We start from the raw sequence: 24,268 nt of genomic DNA on the forward strand, positions 1-24,268 counted from the left end.
AATATTAAAAGTTCATGAAAATGTATTCTAAATGTCAAACGTCAAGTGTGTGGGATGGGGGCTATCAAAATGCACACGGCACATCCACCTCTAAAAGGACTTATTTCCACCATGACAAGCAATCTGCTATAAAAATGAGCCCATTATTTTTGATTGTTGGAATTTTTTTTAATGGAATCCTGCCACAGGCATATTAAAGCACATGGGAACTGTTTAAATGTGTGTGTGGGGGGGGGGGGCAGTCTCATTGAGAAAGCAGCAGTTGTAGCCCTGCCACCTAGTGGAGGAAAAACAACCTTCACTTCATGCCTGAGCCAGATTGGAGAGAAATTTGGTCTCATGTGCACATTTGAGTGGACACTATTGCGTAGCAGGGTGCGAACGAGTGGAATATTGCACTCACCACCCGGGGCCGCTCATTTTAGCACCATCATCCTCACGATCATCATCATCATCATCATCAGCATCATCATCACCAGTGTGCAGCAATCTGCCGGACGCTGCTGAGATGCAGAGACAAGGTGTCTGATCGCCCGCCCCCCTCCCGCCCCCGCCCCGCTCTTCCTCCTCCATAGCAGCAGCTGTAATTATACACGGCGCAACGACGGCATCTGCGGAGGCAGATGTCAACATCAACATTTGAGTTCAATCAGCCCACGTATAGCGCAATCACCTCGGAGGGATGAGGAGGCGTTAAAGCCACGGCAAAGTGACAAAATCCATCAAGAGCGATGGATGGGGAATTATCATCCTCAGGACAACTTTGATCACAATGTGGTCTCTTTTCGATTGCAAAGTTGCAGGCGGACATGCTAGGAAAAGAGAACAAAAGGAAACGTCAACATAGATGTTTAAAATCTTCAACGATGTTTAAAAAGTGAGAGACCCCATATATGATGAAAACAAGAATCAACAAATATGTTCTTGCTGCCTTTATAACGTGTAGTGCACTGAAGAGGACCCACACCGTACAACACACACAAACAAAAACATTATAAGAACGTCTGCTGTAGCACCAATACTGACCTGTGAGTGGTATAGAGTGCCAAGACTGACAAAAAACACAAAGAAGAGTGGAAGCGAAGCTACTTCTTAGCTTATCTGGCAATATTGTTGCTGTCGCAAACTCTTGTTATTTTTATTGTCGTATGACTTGGGAGACATGTTAAGTGAGGTATACACATAACGACAATCCAGGTCATGTCAACAAGGGGTTGTTGTTGACTTTTTGGGCCAGAATGACACCCAAAAATACTTATTGAAGAGGAACTCCTCTTCAATCCTGCTTTTTACGGCTACAGAGAGCAACAATTAGAGGTTCATTGTATAACGTACATATTTGGGCATGATTATTGACATGTTTTGTGGGATATGTTTACTGTAAATATATACAGGCATGTGTTACACTGCACAATATATTTTTGTTATCCATTGCTCTTGCACTGACAATATCTTTTATTTGAATATGTATTATCTTAAAAGTGTGTTATAAGACCGTAAAAAAAAAGAAATCAAGTGTCAGAAACGCTACGAAAGCATTCCTAGAGAGTTTTAAAGAGGGCATTTCCATATTGTGGATTTGACTTATTACAGAGGTGGGATGGAATGTGATCCCCGCGATGGAGGCGGGATTACTTTATTGACTGTAAGTATACGTGACAAGTATTCTACAAGCGCTTGTACAATTGCATTTGTCTTTTTTTGGTCAGTGATGATCATGATGAGGATCCACACAAAAGCTGTGCGTCTTTCAGGCGAGCCACATCGCAACAGAGACCAGGAGACGGGTTGGGACGGGGCCTTGTCACATTGTTTTTGTTGCCTGCGTCGTCGTCACGGGCGGGCAGGCGGGCTTCTTCGGCCCCCCTCAGGGCGCGGGCCAGCAGTCTGGCTCTGGCATTTCACACTCACTCAGCAGTCAAGGCCTGTGACCGTCTGAGGACTTCAACGCCAAGTGCTACCTTCTCCCCTCACCCCGTCGCTGGGCCAATTATGAATATTCACTTGCGCTGAAAGTAATTCTGTCAGACATGCGACTGTCCTGGCTGATAATGTCAGCGCTGTTGTGTGGAGGATTTCAGGGGACAATCTGGCAAGAATGGGGCCATTATTGTGCTGTGTTCTTGTTATTGTGGTTTCATCACTGTTTGTTTGTATGTTTGTTGGCAGGATGGCACACATCACGACCAAATCCATTAACGTGACATCCTGTGGAGGGGCGGGGCAAGGAAAAATCTTGTGAAATTGTGGGACAAAATCCAGACCTTGGTGAGTATTGATTTTTTTTTTTCAATGTCGATTTTCTGTAGGGAAAAATGCATCAAACTTGGTGACAAAATTTAATCCTATCCAAGTGGCGGGTTCCTTTGGAGGAGTATTGAGAACTTGGTGACGAGTTAATTAAAACGAAGTAAATCTGTATCACAAATCTCAAAAATCTGATGCCCTACAAAAAAAAAAAGGAAAGCCATTTTTGAAATCAGACACAAAAATAAGCATGGGAACATATAAAACCATCCGTGATTAAAATGTGCTGCAGACCAGTGTAATTGGGCCAAATCTGAGCATTTCCTATACCTTCCCATCAAAACAACAGAGAATAAATTACTTTAAAAAGCAAAAAACAAAACAAAACAAAAATGTTTGGATGTACTATGATGAAAAACTAACCAATGAAATACTTTTTATCCCCCAAAACAATGACGTTTTTTTTTTGTTTTCCGGGAAAAAAGGAAAAGACACAAATTTGCCCAAAGAAATCTTTTCAACTTCATGTTTGTCATGTACAGTATGTGTCAAAGAAAGCAAAAGAAACCAGAAAAAATATGCAAATTTAAACTCGGCAAGCTTCCTGAAAAAGCCAAAGCTAAAATGGAAATGGCATTTTTTTTTTTTTGTCAGGGAGCGTAATGTGTGCCATTAAGTCAGACAGGAGTAATTACGAGGAACGAAATGCTGAGCCATAAAAGGAGGACATCGACTTGCAGTATGTAACCTTGGCTCACTTCCTGTTTTTGTAAGGCTGCAGCGAGCACGTTGACAAAGGACTCTTTCATGATGTTCACATTATGCTGACGTATGATGCATTGCTGTATCCCGTCATCGTTTTTAATGTGCTGTGAACCCTTTTGGACAAAGAAAGTCAACACAACGGTAGCTCGTTTACGAGTGTCGGTGAAGCAAAGAAAGAGTAAGAGACGACATCAAGCAGAACAATTAAAAAGAAAAGGAACAAAAGAGTATAAAAGCCTAAAAAGGCCACGAAAAAAATGTTACACGTTAAGAAAACACATCCTCTGACATGACGACTTTGTCCCTTCTTTAGTTAACATTGACAGTATTTTTGCATGTTTTGATATGGAAAGAAAACGAGTCTGGTAAATGCACATTTTTACATCTGTTGTGGTGCTTGGCTGATGAACGGACTGAGTGCATACTGGAGTGAAGTAAAAAAAAAAAAAAACAGACTGGAAAAAGACACAACGGGACAAACCTGTGCAATATACTACATGTGTGTTTTGTTGTTGCTGTTGTTGTTTACCAGAGATGGGCATTCCGACCCTGAGATGGAACGGTCCGTACGTCCATCCCAGACAGATGCTCATTTTTGGGACAGAGGACGAGAAGCTTTTTAAAAAGGACAGATTAAGTCAGGACGGGAGTGGGTTTTCATCCGTTCCTTTAATCGTCTCTAACCGTGTTTAAGTGTGTGCAAAATCACAAAGCCAGAGTGCAGCCAAACACTAAATTTTCTTAACAGGCTATTACATTTCAAAATAAAAGACCTCTGAATTTTGACATTTTGACTTTTACACCTGATTACAAAAAAAAAAAAAAAAAAAGATTTTCAAAAATTACTTTTTATGATGACCCATAAAAACCTGACCAGGTCTAGAGCACATGAAGCCACCAGCCAGACTACTTTCATTAAGATGTTACCTTACAAAATAAAAGGCCCCTGGAATCTGACATTTTGACCTTTACACCTGATTTCAAAAAAACATTAAAAATTCCGTTTTTATTATCTCGCAACCATCGGGCACACGAAGCCACCCCGGGTATCCAGACAGGCTACTTTCATTACGATTTGATGTTACATTACAAAATAAAAGGCCTCTGAAAAATGACTGGTTGGGCACGCCTGGTCTAAATACTTTATCTACACAAGATGATGATGCAATACATCAAAAAGGTGCACACACACATATATATATATATACATATATATATATATATATATATACATACACACACACATATAAATCCATTTAAAATCTAATTTAAATGTCATCAGTTAATTGCCAAAAATGAAAACAAAGGACATTTTTGCTATCGTTAGTTTATTTAGTTTTGCCAAAAGAAATTGTAGTTTCAGTTCATTTCATTTTTTTAAAGCATTTTTGTTTTCATTGTATTTTGTTGTTGCTTTTTTGCAAGTTTAGTTTTTGTTATTTTGCTAGATTTCTTGTACGAAAATAACCGTGTCACACTGTCACTTTTATAGGAAAAGCATTTGTCTTTAATGTTCCCACAGAATGTTTCCATCTATGAAAAACTCCCGGAATGTCGCCCGTCTACATTGCGCCAAAGACGACAGACTGCTCCTCATTGTACTTCAGGACGTCCTCCGGCGAAATGAATGATGTCAAGCTTGTCGGATGTGATGACAAGTATTTCTTTATTGTTTTACAGATAACATACTTCACAGGGTTACCTTAGAGGTGGACATGTCCCGACATAAACTGGGTTCAAAGACGCCGGCGACACAGTTGGGAGGAAGGGGGCAGGGGGGGGTTCGAGGAGGACGGACATACTCGGATCAAGAACACATTGTAAACAACTGAGCAATATTAGTCTAAAATGGCGTACCATTGAATAGAATAGATGAGAGACAACAAAATGTAGAATACGTAAGAAGATGTGCCTCTTGCTCGCAAAGACAACTTTTTACAAAACATATCCCGGTCACTGACGTTTTTTTCTAATTTCTTCTTGGAGTGGCTGAGAGGTAGAACGATGACTAAAAGCAACCGACGCTCAGGTTTGTTTAATTTAGCGTTCGCTGCACTGGCGATGGAAACAGTTGAATCGGAAGTAAGCCCAGCCCTCGGAATCGAATAGAAGAGAACGTGTGTGTGAACGCTGTACAAACCTCTCCGCTGAATTCTTTAGAATTTCATTGTTTGTATCCCAAATGTCCGAGGTTACAAGCAGAGGAAATACTGTTGTTGTTGTTTTGTTTTGTTTTTCTCGTTTCAACTTTTCCACGGTACATCAGTACCGTGAACTCCTTTGTTTTTAATACTGTGAAGGTCAGTTCTGCATTTTATACAAGGTGACGGCGGTAGGGTGGACAGATTCAGTTGGAGGTGTCCGAATGAACGCTTCCGGGTCCTTCCGTGGGTGATGTCACTGATGAAGGGGTCGGAGCATCTTGCCAGCCGCCGTTCGTCTGGAAACAAAAGGCAGGAGAGCTTTTAACATCATCTCAAAGAGTGGCATGAGGGCCTGCGGGGGGGAATGCCACATTGCATATCACATTGCAATTTTTTATTTTTTATTTTTTCCCTCTCCCTACCCAGTGTTTTCCTTTCTGAACTTTGACTGTAAATTTCCCCATTGCGGGACAAATAAAGGATATCTTATCTTATCTTATCTCATAGCAAATGCCAGATACTCTGCTAATATTGATCCCCAGTCACTGTCAGCAGCATATTTACGGAAATTGGATCTGTCATTTAAAAACAAAAACAACCAAAAAAAAAATCCTTGTGCTCCTATTAAGCACGACTTGTGTGTATGTATGTGCATATATATATATATATACAGTATACACACACACATATATATATATATATATATACACAGTATATATATTTTTTAATATGCGTATATATATCGACATATATATACATACGGTATATACACACACACATACTGTATATATATATATATATATATATATATATAAACATGCGTATATAAATCTATATATCTACATATACCATATATATATATATATATTTAGATATAGATTATATAGATACACACACACACACACACACACACATATATATTTGTATACACAGTATAATAATAATTAATAAATGTGACATACAATAGAAATCGAATATTAAAATATGAAAAATAATGAAAAGGCGGTCGATTGGGTAGCAGGTCTGCCTCACAGTACAGAGGAGTTTGAATCCGGGCCCCGGCCTTTTTGTGTGGAGTTTGCATGTTCTCCCCGTGCCTGGGTGGGTTTTCTGCGGGTACTCCGCTTTCCTCCCACATTCCAAAAACATGAATGGTAGGTTAATTGATCACTCTAAATTGTCCCTACGTGTGATTGTGAGCGGAGATGGTTGTTTGTCTATGTGTGCCCTGTGATTGGCTGGGAAGCGGTTCAGGGTGTACAATTGGGACAGGCCTCAACACGCTCGCGACCCTCGTGAGGACAAGCGGTTCAGATAATGGATGAATCTGACAGTGTATATTATAGATACAGTATGAAACAGAAATAATCAAACCAAATAAAAAAAATACAAGCATGTGTACGTAGATTGTATTAAAACAATTTCCTCCTTAGAGAGGCCAATGAAAAAAACTGATATGAATTCATACGATGCATAAAGTGAATCATGCCGTGAGAAAATAGCATCAAAAGCCAAACAGCATCTCCCTCAACAACATGCTCCTTTTTTTTTTTTCAATACTGTAACACACATACACATGCGCACGCACGCACACCATATGAAAAGATGTTTAGCAAAAATAGCACTGTGCCAGTTGTCCCTGCACGTCTTTGGAGAATAACTGAAGGGCCGAAACCAAAAGATACACACACACACATTCATATACGTCAGAATGAAAGAATACATGATAACGACAATAAAAAAAAAAAAAAAAATCTCTCCATCAAAGTCGTCTCAAAGGTTGACTCGGGACCATTAGTGACATCAATTGCAATTTCAACGATTAAGTGAAAATGGGAACGTGCTTTTCAGCCACCGCTTATTTCCCAAAGCCTGTTATTTAGCGTACAGGCCGTCTGTCATGTTATTCAATAGCAAGCGCGGAGACAAAAAAAAAAGGAGGCACAAAACATTTCTTGGCTTTCTGGGAGAGTGGACGACGCCCACCAGCAATTTGCAGGGGAACAATTGTTGTTGAAGGATGAAGGAGGCGAAGGTGAACTCGGTGCAAGCATCCTCGTGCACGACTCGGCTACCCGCAATGTGTTCTCATTGCAAACATGAGAAATATCGACATTCATCTTCACTACACAGGCCTATTTTTTGGGGTCTTAAAAAAAAATTAATAAAGAAAGAAAGAAAATTGGCCCATCAATGGGATGAAATGACATTTCTGTCATGAATGAAAAAAGAAAATCTGATTATTCAGAGTGGTTTTATCAATCCAGTGGAAGACAGTGCGAGGTAGAATTTGTTGTTATTGTCAATTCAGATGAAATAACACTTTGTATAATATTGTTCATGCTACTTTTTTTTTTCCTTTTTCAACATTTTAATCTCAAAGTGAGGATGCTGAATTTTGGGGGGCTAAAAATTATTATTTCATCATTGGGAAGTCAGGTATGAAACAGTTTGCAGAAAAAAATCATCCCAAGTTTTAAATCGTGGCAAAACGAGATGTGAATAAAATAAAATCATAAATTTGGGTGACGCTCCAGGACGTTCCAGATAACCAGACATTGTTGTTCATGTTAAATATTTTTTTTTTCATGTGTGCGTGTGTGTGTGTGTGGGTGCGCATATATATATATATATATATATATATATATACACTGTATATATATATAAAATGTGTGTGTGTGTGTGTGTGTGTGTGTGTGTGTGTGTGTTGGTACTACTTTTTAAATTCAAGTGAAGTGAATTATTCCACATTTGGAATACAGAATGACAAAATACTTTTTGCATTGATTACACTGGAATACAAAATTGGGGGAATGGGGGGGGGGTGTTGGGAAAATAGAAAACTCACGAACGCGGATTGGTTGGTTATTTTGCGTGTTGCTATTATTTCATCCGGACTTGTGTTCAAAAAAATAAAATACTGCAGCTGCCGGTTTTGTTTTGGCTCACAGAGCGTAACGTGAGATGAACAAGGACATGATATGTCATCTCCAACTAACATCCTTGTTTAGATTTTAAAACTACCTTCAGGCGCTTTCCAAAAAAAAAAGAAAAGAAAAAAAAGCTTGCATATGTACAGTATCTTCTATGGATATTCAGGACAAATTACATGCCTTGATCTGTGATACTATAAAACATGAACTGTATGGCGTTTGATCCATATTTCAATCCATTTCTCCATGTTAGCTAGCTTCACTCGAGCATATTTCCAAAGAAAGACATCGACTTTTATTGCTATGATTGCGCGATAATCGCGGTGGGTGAGAGCGAGACTCGGGGCGGGACACCCCGTTGTGCCTGTTGCACATTGCGGTGATCTCCATGCGTGCATGTTCTTATTATAGCGAGCGCCAGGGCTGTTGCAGCCTTGTCAGTGCGGCTGTTTGTGTAGATGAATGATCGGGCCAATGTGCTTGGACTGTTTGCCCAAAGCCCCGCTCGCTCTGTCCCCGCGACTGTCGTATTGATTCTGTTCAGCGCTGCGCCGCCTGTCGCTGTGGATATACATGTTAACACACTGCCTCCAGTGCCGCCGCCGCCATGCCTGGCCTGGCCCGGCTCAGCCCAGCTACAAGACCTACAAAAGCTTGTCGTGATCCTTTAAGACCAAGAAAATACAACGGGTTGTTCTTTATGTTATGGAAAATGAATTTTTAATTGTCTGCGTATACAAAAGTGGGTCTCTGGAATGCCAGCCCAAAGTGTGAAATTAAACAGTTACCGACTAAATCTTTTGTTATTGGTCTGTTTGAGAAAATGCGTCAGGGAGGGAACTGGGCTGATTGTAACAATTTAAATTGGCAACACCGAGGAGCCATGCCCGAGTTCTGTTCTGGTCATGGTAACGAAAGCCATACTCTGCATTTGTATGAGACAGCCTGCCCCCTAACAAAAAAAAAAAAAAAAAAAAGAGTGATTTGAAGTTCGAGTGTGAAAACTATCAACGTTGTCATTCTTTATCATGTGTCTAATTTAACCTTTGAATGTCAGAGACTGAGATTAGCAGACTCGGGTCAAAGAGTTCAAAGCAAAAGCAGAATTGAAGTTTGCGCCAAGTGTAAACGATTTTAAATCCCGGTTCAAAACGATGCCTTTGTTCCCTCCCATTCCTATGATTAAGGTTTTTTAGAGCATTTCTATAATCATTTTTTCCAAAATCATGTTCTTGTGCAGCACGTTCTCTTCATAATTTTACTAAACTACTTTTTACTCCCCTACTTTGCTTTTAAATGTTTTCTATTGTTTTGCTTTTTAATTGTTGCTTTGGAAGTATGTGAAGCATATTGAGTTTTCTTGTGTACGAAATGCACGATATAAATAAAGCTGCTTTGCCTTTGTGAAGACACTTGGAGACTATTTTTGTTTTAATGATTGTTTTTTAAATGTCACAATATGTATTTTTTTTAAGAACAAGAATAGCACGCAGTGAGGCACAGACCTCCGCCAAGGCACAAGAATCCAAATTTTGTTCAGAAGCAGTTTATAGATGTTTATAGATAACCACCTCTTGTTGTTTGACATTTTTGAGTCGTCTTGTATACTGGATTTGTTTATACCCTCGGAATGAAATGCTGTTGCTCTTTTCAAATACATTCTTGGGCCATCCCCATCGCCTCTACAAAAGTTTTGTGGCAATCGTATAGCAATTGTTGCGCAATTTATTCTCATTAAATAAGTTTGGCGCAGGTAATTATCAACTTTAAAGTCTCTACAAGTGAGAAGCTGGGGGAGGGAGGGGTTCAACTACGGTTCACAAGGTAGAAGAGTATTGTTGTGCTCGGATGACACCTGTGTCCTTGTTCCCGTCCACTGCAGGTGCCACGCTAACGCTAATGTCCCCCGACAGACTCGGAGCGTGTCCAGCAAATTCAGGCCGCTAGCTGCCTCATTGCCTGCCACCCGGGGCACGGCCGGAGCGAAAACGGAGGGGGGGGGGGGGGGTCGACTGGCTGGATAGCAGCCTAACTGAGGCAAAGCGAGTGTGGTGGCAGCACGCACACTCCATCTTTCCATGCGGGCGTACTTACGTTGATGCCCTGTGGACTGTACATCTGGCTGGCAGCGAGGCTGTCACTGTATCCGCCGGTCTGGCTGATAACATGGCGAAGGGTATCCACCTGGAACAATGGAAGAGGGTGGGAAGGTGGGGGGTTGGGGTGGGTTACAGAATAAAAGCCCAGGTCAGACAAAAAGTGTAGATAATAAAGAGTGTCGTGCAGCAAGAAAGCTCAGTGCGATAGTGAACGGCACAATCAGTGCACACGCTTGATAACAAGCAAAAGGACAAGATATGATGAAGAGACAAATTAGGAATGCAGTATTTGTGCTTTGGATGCCTATATAATAATGTCTGCATTTAGTAGAAACAGGGTTTCACAAATAAAAAAAGGAATGAAATGTCATGTCTGTATCCCGTGGGGGTGGGGGAGTCATCCCCTTATTCGACCGTTGTGTGGTAGATTGGGCCGTGGGTACCAGCGGATCATTGAGTTAATTAATTAATTCATCAATGTACTCTATGTACCGTATTGGCCCGAATATAAGACGGCCCTGATTATAAGGCGACCCCCTCTTTTTCAAGCCTCCCCGTGCCTGTGTGGGTTTTCTCCGGGTACTCTGGTTTACTCCCACATCCTGAAAACATGTGTGGCAGGTTAACACTCGAAATTGTCCCTACATCCACTACTTCTGGTAGCAGTGGCACCCTCACTGTCAGAGAGCGCGCAAGAAGTATCAGCGCCTCTGCAGAAGTCTACTTACAAGAATTTTATAGACAAATGGTGCATTTTATAGTTGCGGCGGAGAGTTGGTGGGAAACGAAATATTTTCTTCTTCCTTGGGTGGGGTGGAAACATTACGAAAAAAATCATTGAGAAGCGCTGGCCTTGTGACAAGAAAGAATGATTGATTTTGTTCATTTTTGATGAACTGTTATATGATCGCGTGTTTGGCTGCAATCGCTGTGATGAATACAGTGCGCACCACATTATTTACTTGCAGAAGGATTTTTTTTTTTCTTCTGGAAAACTGCCATTTTCCGTGTTCACTTGGAGCCACTTTGCAGCTCTTGGCAGCGCAGTTAGCCAGGTTATGCTTGAAAAAGCACACCTGCCATTTGGGTACCACTACAAATGACTCTACTCAAGGCTCATTTAGTCAAACTTTTTTTTTTTTTTTGCCTCTCCTTCCTCTGGTGGAATCGCACAGAGTAGCCCTGACAAGGCCGTAAAACTAATCCATTAGGTGAAATGTGAGGTTGGATGGTGAGGGACCAACCCCGAAGACCACTTTACCCCTTTAAGGGTTGTCACATTTGCATATTCATGCTCACCCTCTGGTGTTTCTCGAGCTGATCTGAATAGAAAAGGCTGTGTGTGTGTGTGTGGGGGGGGGGGGGGGGGGCTTGTTGGATGGGTTGAGGAATGCTGCCAAAAGCACTGAAACCAAACGAGAGAATCACCACGGGTGGTGTTTCCTCAGTTCCTGGTGAAGACTTGTAACACTCCTGACCGCGGCGCCGGACATCTGCGTCCACTGGGGCAAGGTCGCAGAGGCGTGCTACACCGCTGGCTATGCTACGGCTACGGCTACGCTACGCGAGTCAGGGGTGCTGATGAGTGTTGCGCCACTTCCAGAACTGTCCACCGTCGTCTACTCAGTGACGCCTTGACAATGGCCAGCACGATAACGGCGTGCTCGAGGCAAAGTGCGACCTCTGTGTCTTGGTGGAGGTTGAGCTATTGTGTTCATGTCCAGTTTGACTTTGGTCGAACCCGTTGAGCTAAGAGATTTCTTAGTGGAAAGGTGGGGCACGCGCCATTAAAATTTCAATGTCAGTCATTTTGGAAAGCTACTTTTAATTTCTTGACTTTGACTTTTCAATGTCTTCTGTCTTTTGTTTGTAAATGAGTTGCAATGTACGTTATTTTAATTATTGCTGTTGAATGCCTTCAGCTGTTTGTGAATACTTTTGGTTCTGTGAAGCACATTGAGTTGCCTTGTGGATGAAATGTAACATACAGTCATACCTCGGTTTTCGACCATAATCCGTCCCAGAAGGCTGTTCGAAAAACGATTTGTTCGAAAACCGAAACCAAACAAAAAAAACTGTATTGAACACTATACGAAGAAGCGTCACTTCCTCGTCTACCCGAGGAAGAGTCACTTCCTCGTGTAAGGAAGGTGAGAGGAGTCAAGTGACGCATTCAAGTGCGCTCAGTTTGTTCGAGAACCGAAATTCGGTCGTCATCCGAGGCATAAAAAGATCGAAATTTTTGGTCGAAAACTGATTTGGTCGAGAACAGAGACGTTTGAAAACCGAGGTTTGACTGTATAAATAAAATTGCCTTGCCTTACCTCTTATGACCTCTTTAGGCAATTGTAGACCTTTATATGTGGGGGTGGAAGGGATCAATTACTTGAATTTTGCTTTCTGCGGCGGGGCTCGATGTATGAACATTTTGATGAACAATTCCTACTGATGGTTTGTTTCCTTGCTCTGATGTGCTTGAGATGATTTGTCGCTGAAATTGCTGCAATGTGGAGACAGGATGCACAGAGTATACCAACTACCAGCACATCATTTGAGCATCCCCCGCCGCCCCTTCCAAATAAAGTCAGCAATGCCTAACTTTGCAATGTCTCCATAAGATTATCTCAGTGACACACTGAGCTGTGGGTTGCGTTCAGAGTCATTTTACCTTTCCAATCTGCTCAGCAACAGTTGGGGTCAACAATCGTAAATATGAAACCATCAAAAGTTACAATCGCAAGTCCTTCGGTGTCTGCTCAAAGCAGAATTCTGTAATTGCAACGTGAATCAGAACAACGGCACTTAAGAAGCGGCCAGAAGCTTGCGCTGTGACTTGACGCAAACCGAGAGGCAACAGGTTGTGTTTGATGTTTCTACAATGTCAATCAGCAAAATAAAAAAATACATGGGGAAGAGTTTGCAGCCGCAATGCAGTTCAACAAAATACTAACAATTAGCCTGCCTTCTGTTGTTTCTTTTCTTCTTCTTTGTATTTTATTTGGTTGGGGTTTTTGTTTAGTTTCGAGTTTCGTTTTTTTTCTCTCGAAAAGGCTTCATTTTAGTGTAGTATTTATTAGTTTTAGTGTTAGTTTTATTTTTTTAAATGTATTTCTCGTGCGGCAGGTTAAAAAAACATCACGTCAGTATTGTGATGTAAAAAAAATATTTCAACAATATACTGTATGAAAAACACCCATCCACAAATCAAATACAGGCACAGTATAACCCGTCCACAGACATTGAATTACAATAAGTACACTGCATAACACTGCTTCGAAAGTCAGATGTGTCACAACCCCCACTTTCCATCTCTTGTTTGCCAAGTTGCCAACAAATGCTCTTTCAACGTTCGCGTGTCATCTCATTAAATGACCTCGATGGCATCACGGTGCCTTGAAAACAAAAGACATCCGCTTGAGTTCCATGTTCGAGGGTGCACTGTCATATATGGACCTGATGTATGGACATGATATACGCAGATGAACGAAGGTACAATTTCATCCAAATGGGCCACCTCAAAAGTGTTCTTGTTCTACATGCTACCGTAGAAACTGGAGAAGCGCCTACCTGGGATTGTATGTTGGCCCCAACCTGCCCCCCTTGGTACGAGTCCCCATTGAGGGACTGCACACTCATGAACAAGTCTCCGGAGTTTGACATGTTAAAGGAACCAGCAGAACCTGAGAGCACGACAGATGCAGAGGAGGGAAAGAAAGAGCGAGGAAAAGGGACAGAAAAAGGAGTTTCAAAGATCATGCGTAAGCAAAAGTGCATTAGCTGGGTTAGTTTACGAGGACAGACGCAGTGGGTCCACACGAAGACATCTCCGAAGCATAACTCAAGAGACGCAAGACAGGTAATTGTCCGAAAACTGCTTAAGTCCAGTTAAAGCTTGCCTCATGGATTCTATCACTGTTTGCTGTGCACGCTGCGAGTATTTCATTAAGGAAGCAATAATTGATCTGCAGGAAGACCCAAAGAACGGCGTTGGGCCTTTAATGGAGCTCAGCTCCCCAGATGTAAAGAGACCAGGGCGTAACTTGATTTCAACACCCGGTCCTAATCCAATACTGCGGCGAAAGTCTCTTTATGACAAAAGACTTGGCTTGCCCTTTCAACGGCTTAATGGCATGCACAAGGTCAACCGGACAAGAGGCAGGAAGAATTAAGAGCAAAAGGGTCAATAATTGAGAGAGGAGAGAAGAAAATGAATGTCAGATGGCGGGCTGGGAAGAAAAAAGAAAAATAAATGAAAGGCAAGGGAGCCCGTATAACACCTAGTGGGTGAGTTCAAGAAAAATCCAAATAAAACCAAGAGCCAGAGAACACAATCAGACTTTAAGAGCTTCTGCAAACATCTGCGCCGGTTGAAATGAAAGATAAACAAATATCTTCCAATGGCCACCGCTTACAGTAATTCCAGGGGTGGGGGTGGGGGGGTGGGGATTGGTCTCTCTTACCTGCTGAATTGGGAGTAGACGGGGAGTTGGCCTGGCTGCCGTGCGCAGACACACTGGTGGCATTGACGGCGGTCCTCGCCGCGTACATGTTGGCCTCCTCCTGGAACTTGCCGATGTTTTTCTTGTAGCGGATTCTCTTGTTTCCAAACCAGTTGGAGACCTTTTTGGAGAGCACACACACGAGACACACTGGTTGGATTAGAACCGTTTTGCAGAATCTACATGAGCCGTATTCTGCATTGGAAAGACCACCGTTTTCAACAGACCACAATGTTTGCTCCGGGAGCCGTAAATCCACAATTTTTTCCTCAATTTGACAGTTCTGTTTTTTTGCCATTCAAAAGTGCATATGGCTTGGACCTGCTCTGTTGTTTTGATGAATTTGATTTGGGCAACAGTACATCAGTAGATCGTAGGCCTCATGCGTGAAATTTATTTCAGTAGTTCAATTCGTAAAACTCACATATTATATCAATAGATCCGCCACACAGGATGAACTTTTTTTGGGGGGGGGGGGGTAATTTTGCAGAAATTATCCCATTTTTCCTTGTAATCGAGCGGATGTTACTGCGGCACACGGTCATCCTTGCCCAGATGGATAAATGGCGCCGTTTCACAAAAAGAAAGCACCAGAGAACCATGGATTAGTTGATCTTGAATTCTCTCACAGCTGCTCAATTCCCACGGTCCTCCGCGTAAGTATTAGCTTACAGTTTTAACCGCGCTTCCTAAGTGTGTCTCTTCGAAGGTGCCTACTGGGGTGCATGCCTTTCAAGTCCTCTTTCACACTCACCCTTTTTTAACATTTTTTTTTTAGTTTTGTAACTCGGTGCATGCACAAGGCGACCTGCGTTATTAGGCACCCAGTCCATTTTGGAGAAAATGCAAGATTTTTAAGTGTGCCTTTTGGTCATGAAAATATGGTAATAACTGTAAAAAAAAAAAGTGCCTTCCGTGTGGAAAAACAAAACAAAAAGAAGCCCACGGTGAAGGTGAGGTCACCTGTGACACTGTGATGCTGCATTTCTTGGCCAACTCTTCTTTGGCCTCTTCACTTGGATAAGGATTACTGAGATGGGAGTAAAAGTACTCGTTTAGAATCTCTGTCGCCTGTTTGTTGAAGTTCCTCCTCTTTCGCCTAGAGCAGGAAAGAAAAATGGATTAGTATTCTGGGTATAGCTTAGCAGAAACAAAAATATACTTTCAGGACTGACTAATAATGCAATATTACTTGAATTACTGCATCATAAAAGATTAAGGTGTTGCCATGGTAACGGCCGCGATGCTATTGTCCCAGTTGAAGCCATTGTACCACAAATTGAATTTCAAGCTCTTGTTGGCATGTTAACAATAAAATGGAAAAATGTGATTATAAAATGACATGGAAAAAAAAAAAACACCAGTCAACAATTTTATAGTTATTTTGCTGAAAGGATATTTTTTATTCCAAATTTGCCTTTGTTTTTCCTCTACTGTGTCAGGGTTTCAAAACAATCATCATGATATCATAAAAAGAATAAAATATGCAATATACTGTCGTGATTTATTTAGTAATATTTATTAACTCAGGGTTAGGGTCAGCAACAGGTGGATTTTTTTTCTGAAAGGTCATGGCTAAAAACTGCAACACATGCTCAAACTCGGATTGTGCAAGCTTTTTTAGGTCAAACCTAAAAAAAAAAAATTCAAAAATATGATGTCCTCATAAAAATCTAAAGACATTTTTAAAGCAGTGTTAAAAATACGGATTGAAATTGGCTGTTTATCAATGTCATGTAAAAGTATTGCGAAGTCATATTAATGGCATAAAATGACTTATGATTTTAACAATAAACTGGAAAAAAAAAATCTAACAATACATTGAAAAATATATAGTAAGTAACATTACTTTTGACAACGCATTTCAATAACTGGCTGTGGTTTCAATGTCCGATAATGGACTAAAATCAATTACTTACACGTCATTAAATTAAATCTAAACATACGATTTGTTGTCCGGCCAATATCATTAAAAAAATAAATAAATAGATTTGGCTAAAAACAAAAGCCCTCGGAGCAAAAGACCTTCAGCAAGTAAGCGAGGAGACAAGAGTGAGAGCGGACCTGGCGTCGAGGAATCGCGAGCGCAGGATCATGACGGCCTCGCAGGTGCTCTGCTTGAGCTGCATCTGAATGGAGCTGAACTTGCGGTGGATGATGCTGACCATGCGCTCGATCTCTTTAGGCGAGATGGGTCGCGTCCGAGACTGCTCCCGCAGCAGGTTCATCACGTGGGTGGTGAACTCGTTGCACGCCTGCAATCACAAAACGGGCGGACGTTGAGAACGAAAGCGGGACATCTGCACTGGGACGTCCGGGCCTGCTTGACGTGACACTTCGTATTGGTTGCTGACTCTCGGCAACATTAGCACAGCTGCCATTGCTAAATACGACCGCACTAATGGTATCCTTACATTGTTTAATGACTCCGTCCTTATGTGTAATGTCCTAAATGTTCATTTTGTTAGAGTGGCTTGCTGTGCGGCAGAGAAGGGTTCACGCCAGATTATTGAGCACTTTTTCAAGGAGGTTGTTTGCTGTAATGCTAGAGTGGCTCAAACTACCGGAGACAAATTCCTGGTTCTGACTCTGAGTAACTAAGCCTAAGTCAAGACAATAAATGAGGATATTAGGTCCTATGCTCGACTGGGTAGGATAACCGTTAATTGCTGTAACTATGTACCGTATTTTCCGAACGATACGGTGCAGCTAAAAGCATTCAATTTTCTCAAAAGCCAACAGTGCGCCTTATAATCCGATGCGCCTTATCTATGGTGCAGTCCTCGTCGAGCCTGATCGCATGAACTGATGACGCCCGCTCGGATGAAAGGCGAAACATGTTCGAAGACAACCGGAGCAGTCCAGCCGCGATTGATTCAGTGCCCCGAGAATGAAATGACCCGGATGAACGAAAATATTCACAGGCATCCTCTCATTTCACACGCTTCTGTTTGTGACATGGTCAGGTTCTTGTTTCATTTCATGAAACAATCGCAGAATCCGTGACTCAGACGGTGTTTTTGGATTTGCCATCGGGAAGTAAAGAACAGGTTTAACTTTCACAATTGCTGGCTGTGAGGTTTTATTGAGCAGATTACAGGTTTATCGCTTTGGACGAACTTTTAGGCACTGTCATAAATGGGATTAGGAATGTTGCGATCAGGTTTTTATGATGCCGATTCAAATAATGATAATCCATGAGTGAGATCAGCCAATACCGATTCCGATCGATTTTTCAAATTTACTGCTTCTCACTAACAATTACTTGAACATTCGATTAATCTGTCAAATACTTTTTGATTAATCGACTGATCCGATGAAAAAAAAAGTTTTATTTTTGTTTTATTGTACACAAACAAGACATTATCATCTACTGACATTACAAAAAAAAAAAAAAAAGCACAAACTTTTGCATCTCCAGTTGGCTGCAGGTTGCAAAATACGAGCTGTGGCTCATTGGTGTTTGTGATCAGCAATGAAAGGGCGATCACACACTTTTTCAAAATCAGCCGACCACATTCGGTGGACAATCAGTCGGAGCATCACTATATTGGTATGCATCAATCAAATCTTCTTAAAAAATGTCCTAAAGTGCTCACATTGTTCGAAAAGAGGCCTCTGGACGCCTTTGTGCCAAAACGCAGTTTTTAAATAATCCTTCACTCTGCAATGAAACTCCAACATCCTTGAGAGAGGTAACAACATCCTCTATTCAATCAGTCGTGATGCATGACGGCAAACAAAGGTGGCGCTGGGAGTCGTAGAGCGGCGATGTGCCGGTGTGCTTGTGACTACAACAAAAAATGACGTCTTTGAGACGAGTGAAGGGAAACGTAAAACGACAGCAGGTTTTCAGCGCCGTGCGCGTTCAAGAGGTTTAAAAGTGCGTCTCTCCATTCTCCGTGCCGCTCGTTCCCTCCCTGTCTGAATCAGTCACCGCGTGAGACTGCGAGGTGTCTGCTGCTTGTCAACGCCGGGGTTACGTCAGTCAAAGTGACGCACCGAGCAGCCGTTTTGCTCGCGCGCACACACGTACATGCCCCGCGCAGCTCAGTCATACGTGTGCGTGGCGGCGCTAGGTCGCTCAGGTGTATATTGACTTTGACAGTCGGCGATGACTTGCCGTCCGCTGGAGAAGATGACAAAGCCGCAACTGGCGCTTTGACTTCCCAGGGAGTGATGCGACATTCAAGTCTTTGGAGGAGAACGGCACTGCGACTCATGTAACCGCTGGCCGCGGTCCACGCTTTACTCAAACATCCCTGAAAAGCTTGACTTTGGACTTTGAAATGTTTTCGCTTCTTCTGATCAAAGTCAGCAAAGGCCCGATAATCGGATATCTCTGACAGATGATCCTGTGGTGTGGGGTATGTTAAGATTCTGGCCCGATCTTTTAAAAATGTGGCTAAAATATGCCCTTTTAAGACAGTTTTTTACCGTATTGGCCCGAATATAAGACGACCCTGATTATAAGACGACCTCCTCTTTTTCAAGACTCAAGTTTAAAAAAAGACTTTTTGAACACCAAATTATTTTTTATACAGAAAATAATTACAGTACATCTGAAACAAATGATTATAACAATATATTTGAGAGAAAAAAGCATGTTATTTTGTCTCATTCAAATCTTAATATCTGAATCTATCAATTGTTTGAAGACTCTGCCTCATTTATCACCATCATCTTGAAGTTTACATCAGAACTTGTGATCGGGCTCGGGCCGGGTCGGGCTTAAATACCCTCGGGCCGGTTCGGGTTGGGCTCGATTTTTTAGGACCGATCTTAGCTCTACCTCAAGGGCCACTATCCTGCATGTTTTAAATCATTCCCTCCTCCAAATGCACCTGATTCAAACGATCAAGATCGTTATCAGGCTTCTGCAGAGCTCGCCGATAAGTCGAGTCAGTCACCACAGCAAATATTTGTTTACCAAAAACAGTGTGCATACTATAAGATAGCAGTTACTGCCAACCCCGCTGCCTCCTACAGGCTCATCTTTGTAAGGCAAGGCAGATTTATTTAAATGTTAGCGCATTTCATACACCAGGTAACTCACATACAGTCGTGAAAAAAACACATTTAAAGGAAAAATTCAAGGGCGAAATATAACATTTGAAAGTAAGCAGCAGCTCCTATACTTTTTGTTCATAACTTTGCTGCTGTAAATTGGGAATTTCTCCATTGTGAGACGAATAAAGGTTTTCTTATTCTCATTCTTAAACAAATTTAAGACATTAAAAAAAAAAAACGGAAACCCTTCAGATTTTAAAAGCCAAGAAGAGAAATGAAAAAAGTTGTTTCAATGAACATGCAGCGCAAGAGCATCATTTTAGAAAAATAAATTCTAGAAATGCTCGAAAAGACCTTAATCCTACTGTAGGTATGTGGGGGGCGGGGGGAAAGCACTGTTTTGTTTTTTTAACCTGGATTTAAAAGCATTTCCACTTGAGCCGAACTTTAATACTGTCTGCATCTTACTTCATTTGCGTGCAAGCGTACAGCTAAATGCTGATGCAGCATGTATGCTTTGAACTCTGGGCTCCAAATTAGTGGAGCCCAGAATTCAACCCAAGTCCGCACACCTTTGTATTCAATCAGCGTTTCTTTAATGTATTCAGATCCCAAACCATTCAGTGGTTGCAAAATTTAAAATCTATTGTACAGTTGACCTTAGCCAGTACAGCATCTTTTAAGACTGGCGTCATATGTTCTGATCTCTTAGTTCTGGGAAGTTGTACGACAGTACTCTGGAGAAAAAGTCTCACGTTTGTCAACACACATGCCCATTTGTTCTTCATCGTGTGCGGAGTCTCTCACATCTGGATTAAGATGTGAAAAATTGCTACGTGTATACTCGGCTTCGGCAAAGTCGTAATTTGTGATACAGCGCTTGCACCGTCATGTCAGTAGATGGCGCAGGTGTGCCTACCGTCGTGGAAACTGAGCTTATATTCGCCTCTTGAAAAGGTCAGCTTGCTGACGCTCTGCTAGAAGAGGTCAGGGGTGGCTGACCTCTGACCTGTGCCTCGACACACATTCACACTCGACCGTGACAGCTGCTTTGACCCGTCTGCTGAAAATCAAAGCCACACTAGACTGGTTTCATTTTGTCTTCGCTGGGAGGATGAGGAGCAGGACAGATCATTGAAAACTAGTAATAGCCAGCTTTGGTGCCATCGGGATGAAACCATTATTAAACTTGAGCACACTGCTAATAGTCTACCGATATAGTGATCCCTCGCTATTTCACGGTTCGTTTATTGCGGCTTCAGTGCATCGCGGATTTTTTCAAACATATTCATAAAAAAAAATTAAAAAAAAGTCCGGAAGAAGCAGCGAAAGACAGCAAAACAACAGCGAGTCACATCGAGCAACATATACAGTACTACATGTACTGTATACGTTTACTGTATTTTGTTATTCATACACTCACCTAACCTAACTTATACATGTTTAAATCTATTCGTATACAGCATTAAGTAATGTTAATTACGACAAAATTTACTTCTACATGCATGTATACCATTAAATTTGGCCTTATAAATATTTTTTATTCTTATACACATGTACATGTACCTATACGGGGGGGGGTCGCTACTTCACGTTTATCGCGGGTGGTTTTGGTCCCCATTAACCACGATAAATGAGGGATTACTGTACACTATTAATAGTGACAATTTAGGGATGCCTACTTGACTGTGGAAAATTCAATTTGGTACGATTTCCACTCACATCTGTTAAAATAAAACATATTTTCCGATTCTAATCGGTTTGCATGACACCCCTATTTGAACGGCATTTCAATTAGTCTCAATGGAGAAAATTGAACAGATAAATTGAGTAAATTGTTAAATGATTGAGCAAACTCAAGTCAACCTCCCACTGTAAACAGACAATTTGGATGTCGAAACTGCCCATCAGAAGTATTTGTTTTGGTTAGAGGAAATACGCTTCCTCTCACTCAAGGCTTTCATGCCTGGCCAAAAGAACAGTCCAGCTGGAATCCTCCCAAAAGGAATTAAAGCTAATGAAATAATAAAATGATTCAGCTGATGTGATCATTTTATTTCGCTGCGGTCGTCTCCGGCTGAGCCAACTAACTGCTTGCTATAATTTGCCGTCGTCGCCCCTCCTACCTGTTCATACTTCTCCAGCTCCGTGTGGTAAATCTGTCGGATCTGCGTCAGCTTGGCCCGGTAGTCGGAGTGTTCCGCCGAGTTGTCGGCGCCGATGCCCCCCGTGGCCGCCGCCGCCGCCGCAGCAGCTGCCGACCCGCCGCCTTTCTCGGGCCCGGCGACGCCCTCGGCCAGCAACATGTTGTCCAGGCGCATCAGCTGAGGATCGGGAGGTTCCTCCTCCTGGGCGCCGCGAATACTGAGCACTGGGGAGAACACAGCAAGACACCGTAGCGTCAAAACAGTGACATCAACCTGACAAATTGTCACTCCAGGTAACGCAAAAAAAAAAAAAAAAAAAAGAACGTTTTACAACGACTTGGGGAGCGTCTTAACCATCTTCCGTGTCAGTCTAGCAAACGATCCTCCTTAAAATATGGCCGTCATTTTAATGGATCAAGTCTGAGACATAAAACGCTGCCGCTTCAGACAGGCCGGCAGCTCGGTGAGATCATAAAACCATAATTTCATCGATTCCGACGATCATTTCATGCATTAAAAAAAAGGAAAAAAAAAAAAAGAACAAAGCCTTGCACCAGAGTTCGTCTTTCATTGCGTTCCTTATGCTCAGACTACGGTTAGTTTCTCCCTGATGGCTTTATTGGCTTGTCAGGGGGTATTTAAAAGGCACATCATCAACTAAACATATTCATGTTATTAATGCAAAGACACGCCGCTCGATTTCAGTATACATATTTTAAAGGCGACAGAGCTAAAGTTCAAAAGTCAAGAATCTTGATGCCCGAATCATAAAAACAACAAACAATCTAAAATGATGATCCTAATAAAGGCTTACGGGCTCCGAAAGACTTTTTGAGTGCATTTGAAAGGCGGCAGGCGGTCCAATATGCAGCATGTTGTCAGGCGAACGCGGCCCTCGGTCTGAAGTCTGCTCACACTCGCGCCGAGGTGAGAGCGCATTTGAACCTGTCGTCACATGCCCGCAGCCCTCGACGAACACTTGGCTGCCGTGATGAGGAGGGCCAAGTACAATCACGACAAAGAAAGAGACCGCCAAGATGGACGCACGCGCTTGTGTGCCCAACAATGCACAAACACAAGCGGCCGCTCTGCCGATTTCAAAAGAGCTAATATCGGCTGATTAAACTGGACGCCGGACCATTAATCGGTCAGACCCTCCCCGTGACTCTAACGAGGATGATGTTAAAGTAATGAGCAAATGGCGAATATTACAAAGTGCTTACAGGATAACACGATCACAACAATAAACCTATTTTTATACAAATACCGTATTGGCCCGAATATAAGACGGCACTCATTATAAGACGACCCCCTCTTTTTCAAGACTCAAGTTTGAAAAAAGACTTTTTGAACACCAAATTCATTTTTATACAGAAAATAATTACAGTACATCTGAAACAAATGATTATAACAATATATTTGAGAGAAAAAGCATGTTATTTTGCCTCATTCAAATCTTAATATCTGAACATTTAAATATGTAAACTAAAGTGCAATCACATTCGTCAATGAATGGCTTCTAGTTTTTGAAGTGTAAATTACATCATAACTTCTCCTCAGCTGACGGTTAACCTGGCCGATCTTCGACCCACTTTTCTCCAGATTGTCGCTACGTTTCTCCATTTTCTGTTATCTCTTCCATTATTTTCTTCTCTTTTCTTTCTTACTGCCATTTTTTATTCTTCATGACGGGTTCACTTTGGCCTGGGGAGTCAAGTTCAGCATTCGCTTCAATGATATCTGGCGCCATCTAGCGTCGTGAATGGGTATAACGTCTAGACCCCGAATATAAGACGACCCCCACCTTTTCAGGCTTATTTCAATGCAAAAAACACCGTCTTATATTCGGGCCAATACGGTAGTCCTCGGATGTTGTCAGTGAAAAGTTACAAAGGCAGCTTGTTTGCATTGGCTGTCATGTGACAAAGTGGCGAGAGCCATTTTTTGTCCTGCCTCTTGCCGCCACCAGAAGGCTCCCTCACTAAAGGAGCCGCTCAGGCTGTCTTCCTGCCAAGGTGCCGAAAAGGGAAAAGGCGACCAGGTGCAAGCCTCCATTATATCCGCTCGTCTTCAAGGACAAAGACAAAGCTGGCGCCGCTCGTCCGCTTTCATGCCGTCGTGTTTTGCGCGGGACACTGCGATATAATAAGCAGCACATCCTGAATAAGAACGACAAGGGTAAACTGTATTGTTCTCCCGCCGTGGCCACTCACAGCGGCGGCTCTTTTGTAATGACCATGTAAGCCGGAGCCGCCCTGTGACCTTTGTGGCCAGAGGGGGGTCCAGATGGAGAGCTCGTCTGCCCTCTTTTCTTCTTCTACCCAGATTTTTTTTTTCCTCTCCGCCTTCCTTCTCTTTTTCTCCTCAAGCAATATCATCATCCATTCGCATCAGCTCCAACACGTGAGCAAGCTCGACTCGAGA

The 24,268-nt window shown here is 42.2% G+C and overlaps 1 protein-coding gene across 2 annotated transcripts in view; it reads right to left on the reverse strand.

The window, feature by feature from the left end:
- Nucleotides 1–4,659: 4,659 nt before the first annotated feature.
- Nucleotides 4,660–24,268, reverse strand: part of pbx1a (pre-B-cell leukemia homeobox 1a) — a 121,522-nt gene continuing 101,913 nt past the window's right edge. The window contains exons 5-11 of one of the 2 annotated variants that reach the window (XM_086130123.1): nucleotides 21,824–22,068; nucleotides 16,752–16,942; nucleotides 15,651–15,786; nucleotides 14,649–14,808; nucleotides 13,756–13,868; nucleotides 10,184–10,273; nucleotides 4,660–5,452 (exon numbers count right to left, since the gene is read on the reverse strand). In XM_086130123.1, the coding sequence (XP_085986249.1) occupies nucleotides 5,360–5,452; nucleotides 10,184–10,273; nucleotides 13,756–13,868; nucleotides 14,649–14,808; nucleotides 15,651–15,786; nucleotides 16,752–16,942; nucleotides 21,824–22,068 (1,028 nt within the window). In that variant the 3' untranslated portion in view covers nucleotides 4,660–5,359. The remainder of the gene's footprint in view (nucleotides 5,453–10,183; nucleotides 10,274–13,755; nucleotides 13,869–14,648; nucleotides 14,809–15,650; nucleotides 15,787–16,751; nucleotides 16,943–21,823; nucleotides 22,069–24,268) is intronic. The other variant, XM_086130124.1, reaches the window with a different exon arrangement.

The sequence above is a fragment of the Hippocampus guttulatus genome, chromosome 14, assembly GCF_054856545.1.
Source record: "Hippocampus guttulatus isolate MCC_2025c chromosome 14, RoL_Hgut_1.0, whole genome shotgun sequence".
Taxonomy (NCBI): domain Eukaryota; kingdom Metazoa; phylum Chordata; class Actinopteri; order Syngnathiformes; family Syngnathidae; genus Hippocampus; species Hippocampus guttulatus.